Here is a 15,514-nt window from a genome sequence, read left to right on the forward strand (position 1 = left end):
TGTTACTTGAGAATCTTATTTTCACATTACTTTATTGACAAATTTTGATGTGGTTGGCTGTAAACTTTCAGCATCCTAATTTTTGTTTTAAAAAAATGCTTTTCTGTATTTCACTCAAAATTATATTACAATTTTCCCATTTTATATTGCAGATGGAGCTTTTCCAGACACCTTAAATTTAATCATATCAAGAACCACCTATATGCCTTCTCGGGCTTCCAGTCAGCTGGGTGAAGTGCTTTGAGACAGCGTCTCGATGTGAATAATAATAATAATCCTTGAATGTAATATAAAACTTTATCATATCTTTGAGATGCCTCAAAGCGCTTCACAGGATATACTGTAAAGCAGATTCACTATTTTGTGGGTGAAAAGCAGCAGCCAGTCATAGCAACGTGCCAAAATCAAATATGGTATGAGTGACCAATTACTTGGGGGATTGTTAGACAAGACACCGGGAGAAACTCACTTCACTTTTCGAATAGTGCCACAGGATCTTTAACATCCACCTGAACAGGACCTCGGTTTGACGTCTCATCCGATGGACGACACCTTCAGCAAAGCAACATACCCCGAGCACTGTCTTGGAGTGTCAGGTTGCTACATAAATATAAATTTGTGATGGTGTTATTTGTTGTATTGATGAACTAAGAACAGACAAATTAATCTTAAGGATGATATTAAAAATATCCTCTTTATAGTTCAGATAAATAATAATAATATTCCTTGCATTTGATATAGTGCCCTATCACATCTTTGAGACATCTCAAAGCGCTTCACAGAATATACTGTAAAGTGAATTGTGGGTGAAATGTTGCAGCCAATTGCGCACAGCAGTATCCCACAAACAGTCGTGGATTGAGTGACAATTTTTTTTTAATAAAGGGCTTATTACCCCCGGAAAATCGATCCATAAATTGGATTACTCTGGGGAAAAGGTTCACCGATTACCATCTTAGCCTCAATTTCTTCCTGGTATCAAACCCCCTCAGCAGATGGAGGACTATCCCTCCATGTCTCCCTCTCCCCTCCCATTGCCCCCACAATGTCAGTCCTTAAAAAGCAAAGAAATAAGACAAGAACATCTCAGCTCCTCTCACTGACCAGCCAAGAGAAGGAACAGCACAAAGGCAAACGAGTGTTTGCTCCTTTGATGCTGAAGCTTTAGGAAGTGAAATAGATATCTATTATTACTATTCAATTTACTGTAGAAAATTCAGTATTCCAGCAGTGCTTTTCAAAGAAAGAAGTAGCAAAAGATAAACACACATTTTTTACTTTTTAAAAAATAGGAATGAATGAAGGGAATTTAAAATTTCAGCAACAGGAAGATATTGTTTTGTATGCAGCTGATTGCTCTTTATTTCCTTCTTGGTTGTGGATGCCAATCACTGCAGATACAGTGAAGGCTGCTCCCCAACATACCTGCTGCCATCAGCTGAGTTGAACCTTTCTGACTTTCCAAGTTAATATGGAACATTACTGGCAGACTGCAAGCGATAGTGTAAAAAAAACTATCTCCTAACAAGCAGAAGGGATGTTCCTTCCCTCAATATTGTACTTTGGCTTGTTACAGAGTACTTCACATTGAAAGTGCTCCCCCTACAGTAATCTTCCCCTTTAAATATCTGATAATTATGTAACATACACATAATGATCAAAATGAATGAAAAACCCATATTGATTCTTATAAATATTAACCATTTAAAGATAATATTTTGAAACAGAATAATTAGTTGCCAAATATTGTATTCTGCAACAAAAGGTAAAATGAATTACTTAGCCACTGGAGGGCAGTATAGATACTGTCAATTTCAATAAACTCCATTTGGATGAAACTTTAAACCGAACCCCATCTGACTGTTCAGGTGAATATTAAAGATCCCATGATTGTCTCTGGTGTATAAAGGTTGCAAGTGGGGAATAGTTGGGGTGTTTCTATTGGCCCCAGCACCTGAGTTAAAAGATAATAATTACCTGAATTCCAATGGAAAAGATCTTAAACATTTGTTGAGGGATGAGATTAGGTAACATTTCATGTGAGTCTCCAATCTTAATCAAATTTTGACTGGTATACAAAATGTAATTGCCAACTATTATTGTTTCTTTTAACAATAGCACTGATATTTATTGCATAATATACACATAAAAAAGTTCAAGCCATGTTTCAACATAGAAACCAGAAATACAGTATTACTTAACTCTTACAATGAAATTATTCCTAATGGTATTTTACTGTATTAAACTGTAAAGCAAACACCTTTAGCAGTATTATACAAACGATTGAATTCAAATGTACAAATAGAAATAATAACATTTGGCATATAATGTAGTATTTATTTCATGGAAGTATATTAAAACACATACTGAAAAATTTAAAATAGGCTTTTATAGAAAACTACAACAACAAAATTACATTTATAGAGCGCCTTTCATGTCGGGAGGACGTCCCAATGCGCTGGACATTCAGGAGTCAGGACCCGAGCATGGGGCAGGGGTGGGGTAGGGGTGAGGGAAGGCAGAGAGTGGGGGGGTGACTGAAGGCACGATCGAAGAGGAGGGTCTTGAGATCAGCCTTGAAGGAATCAAGGGAAGAAGCAAGGTGAAGGGACTGTGGGATGGAGTTCCAGAGCGTGGGGGCAGAGAGCTAAAAGCCCAGCCACCGACGGTAGGACGGATGGGAGACATGGAGCAGACTGGAGCCCGCTGAACATAGGGAGCGGGCAGGTTGGTAGGGAGTCAGCAGGTCAGGGGGACAGGAGGGGGCAAGGCCATGGCTGGCCTTGAAAGTGAGGACGAGGATCTTGAATTCGATCCTCTGAGGAATGGGGAACCAGTGGAGTCGGGCGAAGGTGGGAGTGATGGGGCAACTACAAAACAATTTGCCTTACCTTTCTCCAGATACTTTTCTCAACCTTTCTTTTCAAGGCAATTTATCTCTTGCAATTCTGTAGTTTCCTCTCAGTATCTCTATTCAGGTGCGCGGAGCTGGCTGCTGTTCCTCTGCAACTTCGCATAAAATGATAAGATTTTACAGCATTTTTTGAAAATTCACTTTGGAACAATTCCAACAGCCTTTTTTCATAGAAAAACACATATGTTGATTCAAAAGCTTCTCAACCCTTTTTATGCCATGATTTATCCTGAACTTTTTGAGAGCAGTGGAAAATAATGAAAAACTGGGTACACAGACAATAAGGTAACGGATGTAGTTTAAAAACAGAAATAAAAAATTAGGAGATTTGGAGGTAGAAAGAATATACACAATTGTGATTGCAAGTATCTAAAACAGAAGAGAGATCTGAGGATTTCAGTGGACATCTTACTAAAACCATTTATAGGGTTTATCAGGTGAAGACAATATTTTGGGATTAACATAGTAAATATACACAATAACAACAATTGTACAATTATATAGTGCCTTTCATGACAGAGGGATTTATAACCATGGGTGGAAAATCTTAGTAGAAAGAGCCATTTTTAAAATTGTATGCGACCTTGCTAGATTACTTCTGGAATGCACTCTGAGACGCTACCCTGCGTGGAGGGTGCTATATAAGTGCAAAAGTTGTTTTTGTTGTTGGAATGCAGGCTGATCGCCCCACTCCAAAATAATCTGACTTCATCAGAAAGCTTGATTCATTGCAAAATATGGGGTACAGATCTATGCCGAAACATTGGCCAACCTAGGATTTTTCTCTTTTTACGAAGAATCGTTCCATCAAAGCACAACATTGAAAAAGTTTATTAAATTTTATGAACTGACACCAAAATTGATTTGAATACTGTCATGTACTGACAAATAGTATTATGTAGAGGTTTGAAATGTGTTCACTTGCACTGTGGAAAATCAACTTATGACATTGAACATAAGTGGGGACATTTTGCCTTATTTCTTTATTGTGACTTCACTGTGAATATATTTCCAGGTATAATTGTCCCAAATGGGATACATATCTGGAGTACTGAATAATAACTGTTGTGGTATAATATTTTGAGCACTTCATCATATCTAGGATTTTTTCTGATAACGTCAGCTTAAGCAGAAAGGCAACTACCTCTGTGACAACTCATGCACTCACTATATAAGTAAGGTCAAGGATGAGATAAAGCAACTTATTTACTACCAATCTCAGCCATTTAGCTTTCTACTTATTTTTTAATGTCTAATACTTCTGCCTCCAATATTCCACTAGATAAACTGTTCCAAACAAGTATAACTCTTTAAGTAATACTTCTTAAGTTCTTTCCAGTGTACTACTTTATTTTGCTATTTCAAAAATATTTCCCTTTCTTTTTCACTGGTTTGTTGTGAATATACTGGGAACCCTTTGAAGCAATTATTCTATTTTCATATACAGTTTAGAGCATTGGATAAAGAACTGATCACATTTAAACTGTTTTCTTTATACAAAAATTTTTTTTATTTATGTTGCAGTGTTAATGCAAAAAGTTTAATCCAGGATTCATCCAGTGCTTTAGAAGTCTTCAAGATGGAGTCAAACACATAATGATTTCCAAGAGGATTCCTCAATTATTGTAATCTACTTTTGAGTGCACATATGTGGTCTTAACAATTCTTAAGAGTTAAGATAACTCTTAAGAGTTATCTAGACAGTGTGGATAATAAAAATTTGGTTTAACGTCTGTTGTTTTAATACATATTTAAGACATACATGTAATAGATATAAAAGTAATTTCAATTTTCATAATTTTATTATTTTTTATTCTTTAAACGAAAAGGTCATGAAACAACTTTGTCCAATCTGTTACAATGGCTCACTAGCATTGATGTAAGCAGTAATATATTACAGCATCCAAGTAAGGGTGGATGCTTCCGTTTTTATCCCTCCAATTTGGCATTGCAGCTTTTTAATATTAAAAAAAATTAAATCCACGTTACAATTAAAGCAAGAGAATTGTTTTTACATTTGCTGAAGTAAAAAATTACTCAATGAAAAATCTCAAAGTATGTCTCTTACTGGTTGTATAGTTTTTCCAACATTTCCAGTCTTTTAATTTAGATCATCTCACTTGGTTGTACAGTATTTTATTTTGTCAGAGAGGGGAACATAACTTGCCTCCAGAATGGCAATATCAGAATACAAGGGTTTCTTGGTGGCATGGAATAGGAGAAATATATCTAGAGTCTCCTTTGCCAAAGTAGCATAAGGTCATCCAACTACAGGTTGTGTTGTAGAATAACATAACAGCAGCTGTGTGTTTTCTTGCCCATGGCAGATAGTTCTGTGGGCAATCATATTGCCTGTCGGGTGTGTGGGGAGGGGAGAAATAAAAAGTCACTATATTGTACGATTCAAGTAGGGAAACAAGACAATGTTCATCCTGTATATTCCGCCATCTGTTTCATGGCCCATCTCTTGAGCAGTTTTGTATACAATCCTGTAGATCATGCCTTCTAATTTGTTGATATACCTAAATACTATACTGTTATCTTTGATTAAAAGCAGGACAGACTGATCCTGAAGTGGGACCAACAAATGTCAGCCAATCTACTATCTGTTTATGTAGCAGGTGGCTTGACATGATGGCCAAGTACCCCAGATCTATTCATTACCAATGTGGGCACTCTTTCCAAAGAGGGAAACATTACTGGCAACTGTGAGAGATGGAGTAGAATGCTGTTCCAGTAAACCACCATTATTAAGATTCTCTTATTAATTTGTAACAACCCTTTCAACACAACTAAAAGAAAAATACCCCAGGCACAATACCCATGTATTCAAGTCAAAGATCCCTCAACATGTTCTCTCAAACTCAATCAAGCAAAATTGATGGTTGTCAAAGGAAACACAGCATCAAGGAATGAATATCAGAGTCAACATTAAGACAAAGAGATGGTAGATATGCTGGAACCTTTTTCCCTGAGATTGAATGTTTCCTCTTAGAAGTAAGATTCTCATGGAAATATCATGTTTAGTTCTACATCTTTGTACATTTGAAACTGGTAGTTGAGCCAGAAAAGTTGTTGTGACTTATCAATCATTCTTAAAACTTTCCACCTTCCAATCAAAAAGATGATTTGTCAGTAAAATCGTCCTAAGTTGCTTAACCTAGCATTCCAGTACAAACTAGTGATTGCGCGATGGCAAACTACCAACTAAACGGCAGGTAGACGGAAGCTGTTCTTCCACATCTTTGAGGGAGATTTTTGGGTATCAATACTCAAGGCCTCCCACAGATACAAATGGTGATGACGGGGAGGGTGGAGAAGGGAGGGAAATATTTATATTAAATGATATGAAGAAAAAGATTAGGTCAATTGCACAAAGCAGCTTGGAGAGGGCAAGAACAAAGACAGAAAGTGCCCAAAAGTGAATCAAATTGCAAAAGTCCCGATGTAAAACTGCATCGGATATGAGACAAATTTGCTCAGAAGTAGACTACCTGGACTGAGTCCCAGTTTCAATGGAACTTGTAGGCATTAATGCAAATTTAGATCATCATTGCATATACCTAAATGCATTGCAATACCTAAAGCATATTAAGCGCAGAAAGAAACATAACAGCTCTTCTTACTGTCCTATTTAGGTTTGTGGGACATCAAAGTACAAGTAATAAGAAATTCTTGAATCATTGAATGAATTTAATCTAGTTTAAATAATAATAATCCTTGCATTTGATATAGTGCTTTTCACATCTTCTAGACGTCTCAAAGCGCTTCACAGAATATGCTGTAAAGTGAATTGACTGTATATTTGTGGGCAAAACGCAGCAGCCAATTGTGCACAGCAGTGTCTCACAAACAGTCGTGGATTGAAAATGACCAATTTATTATTGTTTCATTTTTTGGAGGGATTATTATTAGGCGTGTGGAGGAAGGAAACTTGCCCAAGGTTTCGCCCTGCCTGGAATTGAACCCAGGTGTCTCGCTTGAAAGGCGAGTGCTCTCACCAATGAGCTACAGAACTCCACATGTACTCACTCACACAGGCTCAATGAAATAAACTGTACAATTATAGCACATTAGAAACCAACACAGAGCAATACAATGGTGTATATTCTAATTTAAAAATAATCAACAGAACAAAAATCATCAAACATCCAACAAAAATGGAAAGGTTTCGGAATTTGTCTTTTGTTTCAACGTTTTAAAACGTTTCACAAGATTTTTCTATCTCCAAGGCAGGTTTTCCTAGCACACTCAAAAGTGTGCATCCTCACATTTACTTTGGTACTAACGTGCAATATGCAATCAATCCACATACACAATTATTCACTGTTGAATATGATCTGTAATTCTCCACTACCATGAGCTCAATCATACTACTGTGAGCAGTTACCAAGCAGAAGCCAAGCACTAAATCCCAGCTTGATCAGGCCATGAGAGGCTGCTGAGATCCACAAGCGAAAAGTCTAAGGCAGTAAATAGCTGCTAACATGTGTAAGGAATGCAGGTGTAGCATACATAAAGATTTGACAAAATAAGTAATCTTTTTATAAAAGCTTAAAATACAGGGTGATTTATTTTCACTAATTTATTTAATCTTCTCCTCCTACCCTGATCACTTTTTACCTGTGCTTGAGAACCATTCCACAGGCACCTATCTTCCTGCATTATCTCTCCCAAATGACCATTATTTATGTGTGAGCCCTGAGACAAATTGCCATTACCTGATATCTACAACCACACAACTTTAGCCGGCAACCTGGTGGATTTTTCTGCTCCCTCACCCAGTAACACTGATGGGTGGAGGAATACACATCTATCCAAGGCACTTGCAGCAAATACTTGTTATCCAGATCCTGAACATTAACTTCTTATTATTTTGCATGGAGTCCTGGTGCTCCAGGTAACCCCTTCACAAAGCTCCCACTGTGCTTGCTGCAGGCTGTAGAAGGGTTTGAGGTCCTCAAAAGGACATCCCACTCCCAAAGTTCGAAACTCTGAATAGCCTGAGGCAGCACTCTTTATATTTAAAGCCTTCAAACAGTTTCTCCACTTGCTAACCAACAGGATTTGCAACAGCTCAAGAATCAAGTCTGAAAGGTACCCAATTAAGCGCAGACACACCCCAAATGTGGAACAAGATCCTTCAGGCAATCCTTGCTCTGGTGCCCAAAGCGTCCACTGCAGCCTGCAGATGTAACAAGCAAAATCCTCTATCAGTTGTAGGATCTGGTCCCTGGAAGCAGCTGAACATCTATAGTCACAAGTTTACAATTGGTGTGCAAATCCTAGCCATGGGGATTTGCATGTAACCTTGAGCAAAAAGGTATGTACAGGAGTTCCATAGAGCAAGTAATGTAATTGTATATGTTCTGCTTTAGGTGCCAGCGGGGTTCCTTCCACGAGTCTGCCTAAAATTCCTAGGATAAAGCCCGCAAAATATGCCTTCAAGGACCTTTCCACATCTGAAGTAAAGTCTGCATAGCGACAACCAGGGTAAAAATGTTCAGATTTAGAACTACCCTAACACTGAAACCAATAATCAGTTCTGAGATCTGGTTTGAGTTTCATTGATGACACCAGAAACATCTTAATCTTCACCTCTTTCCCTGGATCTTAACAGTCATATGTGGTGAGTCTCATTTTGTTACAGTCTTTGTACATGTGTACAATAAATTAAGGCTTACACATTGTTTATATAAAAACAATTATCCAACATCATAAAGGATACCTAAAAATAATCATCATGAGATATAAAAAAGATTTTTTCTTTAAAATATTGGAAATAATAAACTCAGAGAAATTATAATAATCCTTGCATTTGATATAGCACCTTATCATGTCTTTGAGACGTCTCAAAGCACTTCACAGAATATACTGCAAAGTGAATTGACTGTATATTTTGTGAGCAAAACGTAGCAGCCAATTGCACACAGCAGTGTCCCACAAACATTCATGGATTGCTGAGATTTTGGAAGGGCATTCCAGAGACAAGAGAGATGGTGACTGAATGCTTGGCCTCCAATAATGAGAAAGAGGGAGTGAAGAACAAGCAATAGAATGGAGTCAGAAGAGTGAAGATTACAGGTAGGAGAGGAAGGTGGGAAAAAATTGGGTAGACAACCTTGGATAGCCAGAACTCTATTTTAGTGTTCAAACTGGTAACAGGGGCATGGACAAAATGTCTAATTTGTTTTTGAAGGAATTATTACCCCCAGAAAAGCGATCAAGGAATCGACTTAACAACCAGGTTCCTATTTACTGCTATGGTAAACAGAGGCGTGCGGAGTAAGGAAACTTAACCAACATTCTAACAATACATGACTATGTGCAGAATGCCCCTGAGGCTCTGAGACAGAGTTGGAAAATAGCACATGATAAAACAGTCAATGGTCTTTATGAGATGTTTAAGTTGAAGTTACAGAACTGCAAAGTTTAAAAGAGATCCAAACCCATTTCTAATTTTTTCATTAGTTATTTTGTTGCCAACACTCTGCCATTAAAAGGTAAATCTCAAGCTCCACATCTTTTACTTACTTATTTTAGGGAATACTTTTAAACAGTATGTGTGCTAACGGCAAAGTAATAGTGCAGTATCGTCACAGAACTGCTGCTGCTGGCAGAAACACTGTAAAGTAATCAGGTAAATGACTGGCATTTTTGGTATAAAAGCGCCAAAACACATCGAAAGAAGTGTTTGCTCAGCACCTCCAAGTTGCACTTTGGCAGCAATAAACAATGCATCCAGAGTCATATGTCGCTATTTATTTCTGGACATATGCACCTGAGCAAAATCACATTTGAATAAAACCATGACTGGCCAGCAAAGACTGACACCCCCATGTCACCTAAATCATGAACCAATGTCAAAGTGCAACAGTCAGAATAATCCAAGCAAATAGATATTCTACAATAAAACCTATGGATTATATTATCTACAATACCAAGAACAGATGCTAAATATTTTTTAAAAATAAACAAAATACCACATAGATACACAAGGATTTTTTTATTATGATGCCAAGTAATATTCAATGCTTTTATCGAATCACACATGGCGCTTCTGTTCACAAATTATTCAGTGTCCTCTCAAAATCTTTTACTGCTATGTCCAAAATATAAATCAGGTGATTGCCACAATACAAAATATACTTGACATTTAGCCATGTAAAATCTTTGCTGATTATTATTTCATACTCTTCACGTGTCAATCATGTATCAGTGGAAAATCCTCAAAAGGTTTTGCTTCCAAGATGTTCTACGTGTGTATCAAAAACACCTTTCAGGGTTCTGACCCACAAAACCACTTTGCGGGACTTCAATCGGTACTGTCATGAAATCTTGTACACACATAGTACAATGTAATTTAAATGCCTTCCTCTTACTTGACCCATTGTACAGAAGCTGTATCAACTTAGTTGAAAATACAGTGTAAGTTACACCATCTATTTATGTTTGCCACTTTAATCAAAATGTCAATTTGCAGTATATTTCTAAACTGTCCTGTAGTGTATTATTCATTCCCCTTGAACTAGTCACTCTCTAACAGCAGGAGAGCTACAGTATCCTTGTGGTATACGGCTTTACTAGTTTATAGGTTATTACCCTCAAGTCAGCTGAAGTGGACACGTTTTTAAAACTAAATTGGTGAGGCTAAAAATATTAAAATCTATATTGGTTAATAGTTTAGCACTGGGATTCACAGTAAATTACTGCTAACTCCATATCAATCTGTCCGTTCCCTTCACTCTGCAGGCTCCAGCCTGCTCCATGTCCCCTCCCAGCCCCCTCCACCGCTGGGGTCAGGCCTTCAGCCACTTTGCCCCCACCCTTTGGAACTCCATCCCACAGTCCCTTCACCTTGCTCCCTCCTTCATGGCACATTTCAAGACCCTTCACTTCAACTGCACCTTTGGTATCCCTCCTACCCCTACCCTCCACCCCTTCTGATACCAACCCCCTGCTCGGGTCCAAATTACCAACTTTCCAGTGCTTTGGGACATCTTCCCGGCGTCAAAGGCACGATACAAATGTAATTTCTTATTGTTAAATCCCAAGACTGCAAGGCAAGTATTGATTTTGTGACAAGTTTCTGGTTTCTATCTATATTTTTCTTCAATATTTTATTACATTTTACAATAAATGCATAAATAACACTCAGCTGGTGTATTATGTTCAGAAAGAGAGTCACACAGTAATTTAGGTGGTGTGATATACCCATTACTACACATTGTAATCTTTTATAAGAATTCAACAAGGTGACAAGTTGAAGGTCGGTAAGTATACCTTATATCAATGAAATGTTTTGTATTGACTCATGTAATGAGTTTTATGGTGATTGAGATGGAAGGTTATGTGCCAGCCTATCTTTTCTTCACACATAAACATTGTTCAGCTTTTCTATGAATGGAGGTGAGGGCTTGAAGTGTTGAATAAAGCTAACAGAAAAGTTTAAACTTAATATTTTCCTGATTATAAAAAGTTGATAAAATTGTCTAGTTCAGATTTTTCCGTTGTGTGTAGAGAGAACTATAATAGCCTCAATGTAATTTTTGATTGATATTGTGCTTCTGTGTTCATTTGAGACAAAATGAGAAAAATAGTTTGCATACCCTTGGGATTCCCCAATTTTGTTGCGAATGCAAAAAAAAAAGCATCAGGTTGAATAAGAAAAAGTGTGAGACATGACGTTTAAGTTTTTAAGGCAGTGGAGCTAAATTTGAAGTAACATTTAATATACATTTAATATACTTCTTTTGTTTCCTTCAAGTTACAGTAATTATTTTACATCTTTCCACAATTGCCACCTATCAGGTCAACTGCTCAAAAAGATCCCAAACCGTCAGGATCTAATTGTGTTAACTTCCCATTCATTTGCATTGCCTCCTATTTTGGCATCACCCATTAATTTAAGGGATTTTACGAGTATACTTTCATTCGACTTGCTTATTTAGCACTGATCGTGGACTCGTGGAGTCCTGTAGCTCAGTGGTTAGAGCACTCGCCTTGCAAGCAATTCCAGGCAGAGTGTGAAACCTTGGGCAAGTTTTCTTACTCCACACAGAGCCTAATAATAATTCCTCCAAACCAAAAACAATAATAAATTGGTCATTTTCAATCTACGACTGTTTGTGGGACATTGCTGTGCGCAATTGGCTGCCGCGTTCGCCCACAAATATACAGTCAATTCACTTTACAGTGTGTTCTGTGAAGCGCTTTGGGACGTCCTCCCGACGTGAAAAGCGCTATATCAAATGCAAGGATTATTATTATTATTATTGATCAGTGACGATTTTGTCAATTTCAGTAGAGCAGCAGTGAGGCTAACTGAAATTGATCTCATGTGGGATTATCAGGTGAAGACCGAATCAGGCTTTCCTGTAATGCAACTTTCAACCCTGTTGAGTAGCATGCCACACACACTCAGTTTCAATTCGTGCATGAAGAATAGTGATTCTGGACCTTTAATGCAGGATAAGTCACCACCTTCAAAACAAAGAGGAAAATGGGGGAAGAGGAGAAATGAAGGCTTATGCAAATGCCTTCCTTCCCAAAAAAATTTAGATGAGTTTATTGAAACACTGAAACTGCTTTACCAAAATTGAACTGAAAACAATTGAAGAGACATAGGAGATGGTGGAGGTGAAGAGTAGAAATGCATTACAGATCATGATAACATTCAGTTCATATAGTATGATGAAACTGGGTGAAAGGTTTCAATAAATGATGACAGGTGCCAAAAGTTTCAAATTTGAGATTTTTTGAATTTCTGATGCAGCATAAAATATACTTGCCTCCTTCCATGAAAAGTGCTATACAAATGTAATTTGTTGTTGAAAATAAATCAGAATTGGATGCTGCACTAACCTAAACTTTATTGTTGGAAGTATACCATACTTACCACATGGGGGCTGGCATCTACACAGTCTGCCTTATACAAAATTTGGTGCTTTTAAAAAAAGAACTTTTCTGATTATCTCATCTCCCAGTACCATTGAATGCAATAAACAATGTGAAAAGTGGAGATGCAATGCAGAACACAGAAAAACTGCATCATGTTTTAGTAACCCAACATGGAATTTGCAAGAAAGTGATAAGCAAATGAGGCTAGCCACCACATGATGACACATTTATCTTTTATTAAATATGGAGGGATATTACCCCCAGTGAAATCACTAAAAGCTGCATGAACAGTTACCTGCCTTCTGCCATCAGCTTGTGAATCCACTGGTTGCTCTGATCAAAATATATTTTATACTGCTTTAGAACTTCTAAAATTTCAAAGTTGAAACTTTTGACACCTGTCATAATTCAAACTACATGCGCTGAATGCCACCATGATTTTTAAGCAGTTCATGGGTTCTTCTATTTGGTCTCAAAAAGCTTGCAAATTATTGAAGCCTTGGGTGAGCAATTATCTTCAAAACTTCTGCAATTCCAAAGAAACTGTACAACAGTAGGCTATCCTCTCACCAATTCTTTCTTATTTCCTCAAGGAAAACCCTACACCAACATATGCAGTTCAACCAAATCACTCAAAAATAAAAAATTAAACATATTAAACCCAGGTGCAAATAAATGTTTAGAGGTAGGTAGGTGCATGTGTATGTGGGGGGAAGGGAGAGAGGAAAATTCAGTAACAACCATTTCTGATTGACTGATATGAAGCTGATAGTACACATCAAAACCATGTGACCCAACTTACATTATATACTACTGTACTTTCATTGTCATCATTGATGACATATACTACAATTTCCTCCATTATCATTTCCAGTTACCATGATGACAGCAGACATTTGCACAGTATTTACAACTGTAGACTGCATTATAACCATGCAGTTAACACCTGAAACTACACAAAGTAACCACTGTCGATGCTAGTTACAGACTTGGCCTGTTATTTCAGATGTTGAAATACAAATTATTAAATTATAAAATGCAGCTTTTTATTAAAATGTCCAATAGAATGTCGTGATTGGTCAATTTTCAATTTTTCAAAGTATTTTCGATCACTTAAACTCACAAACATTGATACCACTTCACATCTTCCCAGCCTTCTCTGACATCCACTGAATTGTAATCCTAAATGGGATTTTTTTTTTAAATCCTACTTATGCCAGACTTTCACAGGTTAACGCTGCTATATATCATTGCCAATGGTGCTGGGTTTTTGGTGATAAAAATCAAATGGCACTGTTTTACAAATGCCAAGCCAGATTTCAAAACGTCCCAGGCTGTAATAATAAAGGTCAACTTCAATTATAACTATAGGTTTGGTAAGGGGTGGGGTGAGGTAGTACAGCATTGACACATTAGCCCATTTCGCCAGAATCGATACCACTGCGATAATCACAGCGAACAGCTTCGACTTTTGTGTGTAGTTTCAGAACCTGTTCAAATTCACCAACCACCAGGTCCTGAGGCTCAAATCAACAACACACAAAAAAAAACTCCGCGGGGATAAAACCCAACTTTTCCTTCCCCCACAGAAGTTACGAGCCTTGGTGCCCATGCCCTCCCCTCCCCCAAGGATAATGGTTAAGTATTGGCCTGAAATGTCATGTTGCGTGGCAAAAAAGACATGGAAGCGGTCGGTGCCCGTCCCGCCCGATTTGTCTGAGCGTGAACATGTCACGCTGTCTGTCGTGTTCGCTGGGTCCCACAGCTCCCAAACCGCAACCCAACCAAGCGGCTGGCAACCCGCCCCGCCCGCACCCAAACTCCGCGCTCGCTTTGCTCGACTATAAAAGGAAACGTACCGTGGCACAACAACGGATTTTAAATGAGCGGAAACGACCGCCGAAAGCTCGTTTATTGTCTGCAACCGTCCTCCATCCATTCCACCGCCGCCATTTTGCTTACTATTGTGCAGCGATGGTCGCGGCGGCGGAGGGGAGGACGGCCGGAGAGCAACTGCCATCCCGGGCTCGAGGCTCGCTTTGATCGGCCTGACTTGGCCAGCGAGCGGCTGCCGTTTGCCTCCCGTGCTCCGGGGGTTGCGTTGGAAGCCCGTTTCGGGCTGTCTCCCTTCGCCGATGCAAAAGGCTGCGTCCGCCGGTAATCGGCGCCCCCCTATTTGCCGCTGTTGGACGCGCCTTCCTGGGTAGCAGGCATCGCTCGCTTGGTTTAAAGTGGCAGCAGCCGCCGCACTGGGGGTTGGGAGCGTTGGAAATGGTGGAGGTTTCCAACACCAGGTGTTGTTGAGCCGCAGTTCGGCTCTCGATATACTCACCTGATCGCACGTCCCCCCCAAACCAACCGTCCTCACCAAATAACGAAATAATAAACACAACCCCCCCCCCCTTCAAAAAAAAACACCCCCCCACAGTCGGACACGTGTGTAGTATGAAATGAGGAAACTCGACGCGAATTTAAAAGATATACAAATGCACACCAGCGGCTGTTGGCCATTGGGCAGCTTCGCCATGAGACGTTGGAAAAGCAGGTCATGCAGGGCCTTCAATGAAAAGGCACATACGTGACGCTTAACGTTCAGCTCCGAGAGCTGTGGCAGTGTGTGTATGTGTGTGTGTAAAAAAAAATAATGATTTGCCAATGCTGTTCATGTTGACATTTACCTGGACGTTTCTGTTGGCGATG

At 38.7% G+C, this 15,514-nt stretch overlaps 1 protein-coding gene across 1 annotated transcript in view; it reads right to left on the reverse strand.

Moving 5' to 3' along the window:
* znf644b (zinc finger protein 644b) overlaps window positions 1-14,762 on the reverse strand; it is a 41,738-nt gene extending 26,976 nt beyond the window's left edge. Inside the window, exon 1 of the mRNA XM_007887169.2 lies at window positions 14,674-14,762. Within this exon, the coding sequence (XP_007885360.1) occupies window positions 14,674-14,753 (80 nt within the window). The 5' untranslated portion in view covers window positions 14,754-14,762. The remainder of the gene's footprint in view (window positions 1-14,673) is intronic.
* Between the last annotated feature and the right edge of the window lie 752 nt (window positions 14,763-15,514).

The sequence above is a fragment of the Callorhinchus milii genome, unplaced genomic scaffold, assembly GCF_018977255.1.
Source record: "Callorhinchus milii isolate IMCB2004 unplaced genomic scaffold, IMCB_Cmil_1.0 Scaffold5, whole genome shotgun sequence".
NCBI lineage: Eukaryota > Metazoa > Chordata > Chondrichthyes > Chimaeriformes > Callorhinchidae > Callorhinchus > Callorhinchus milii.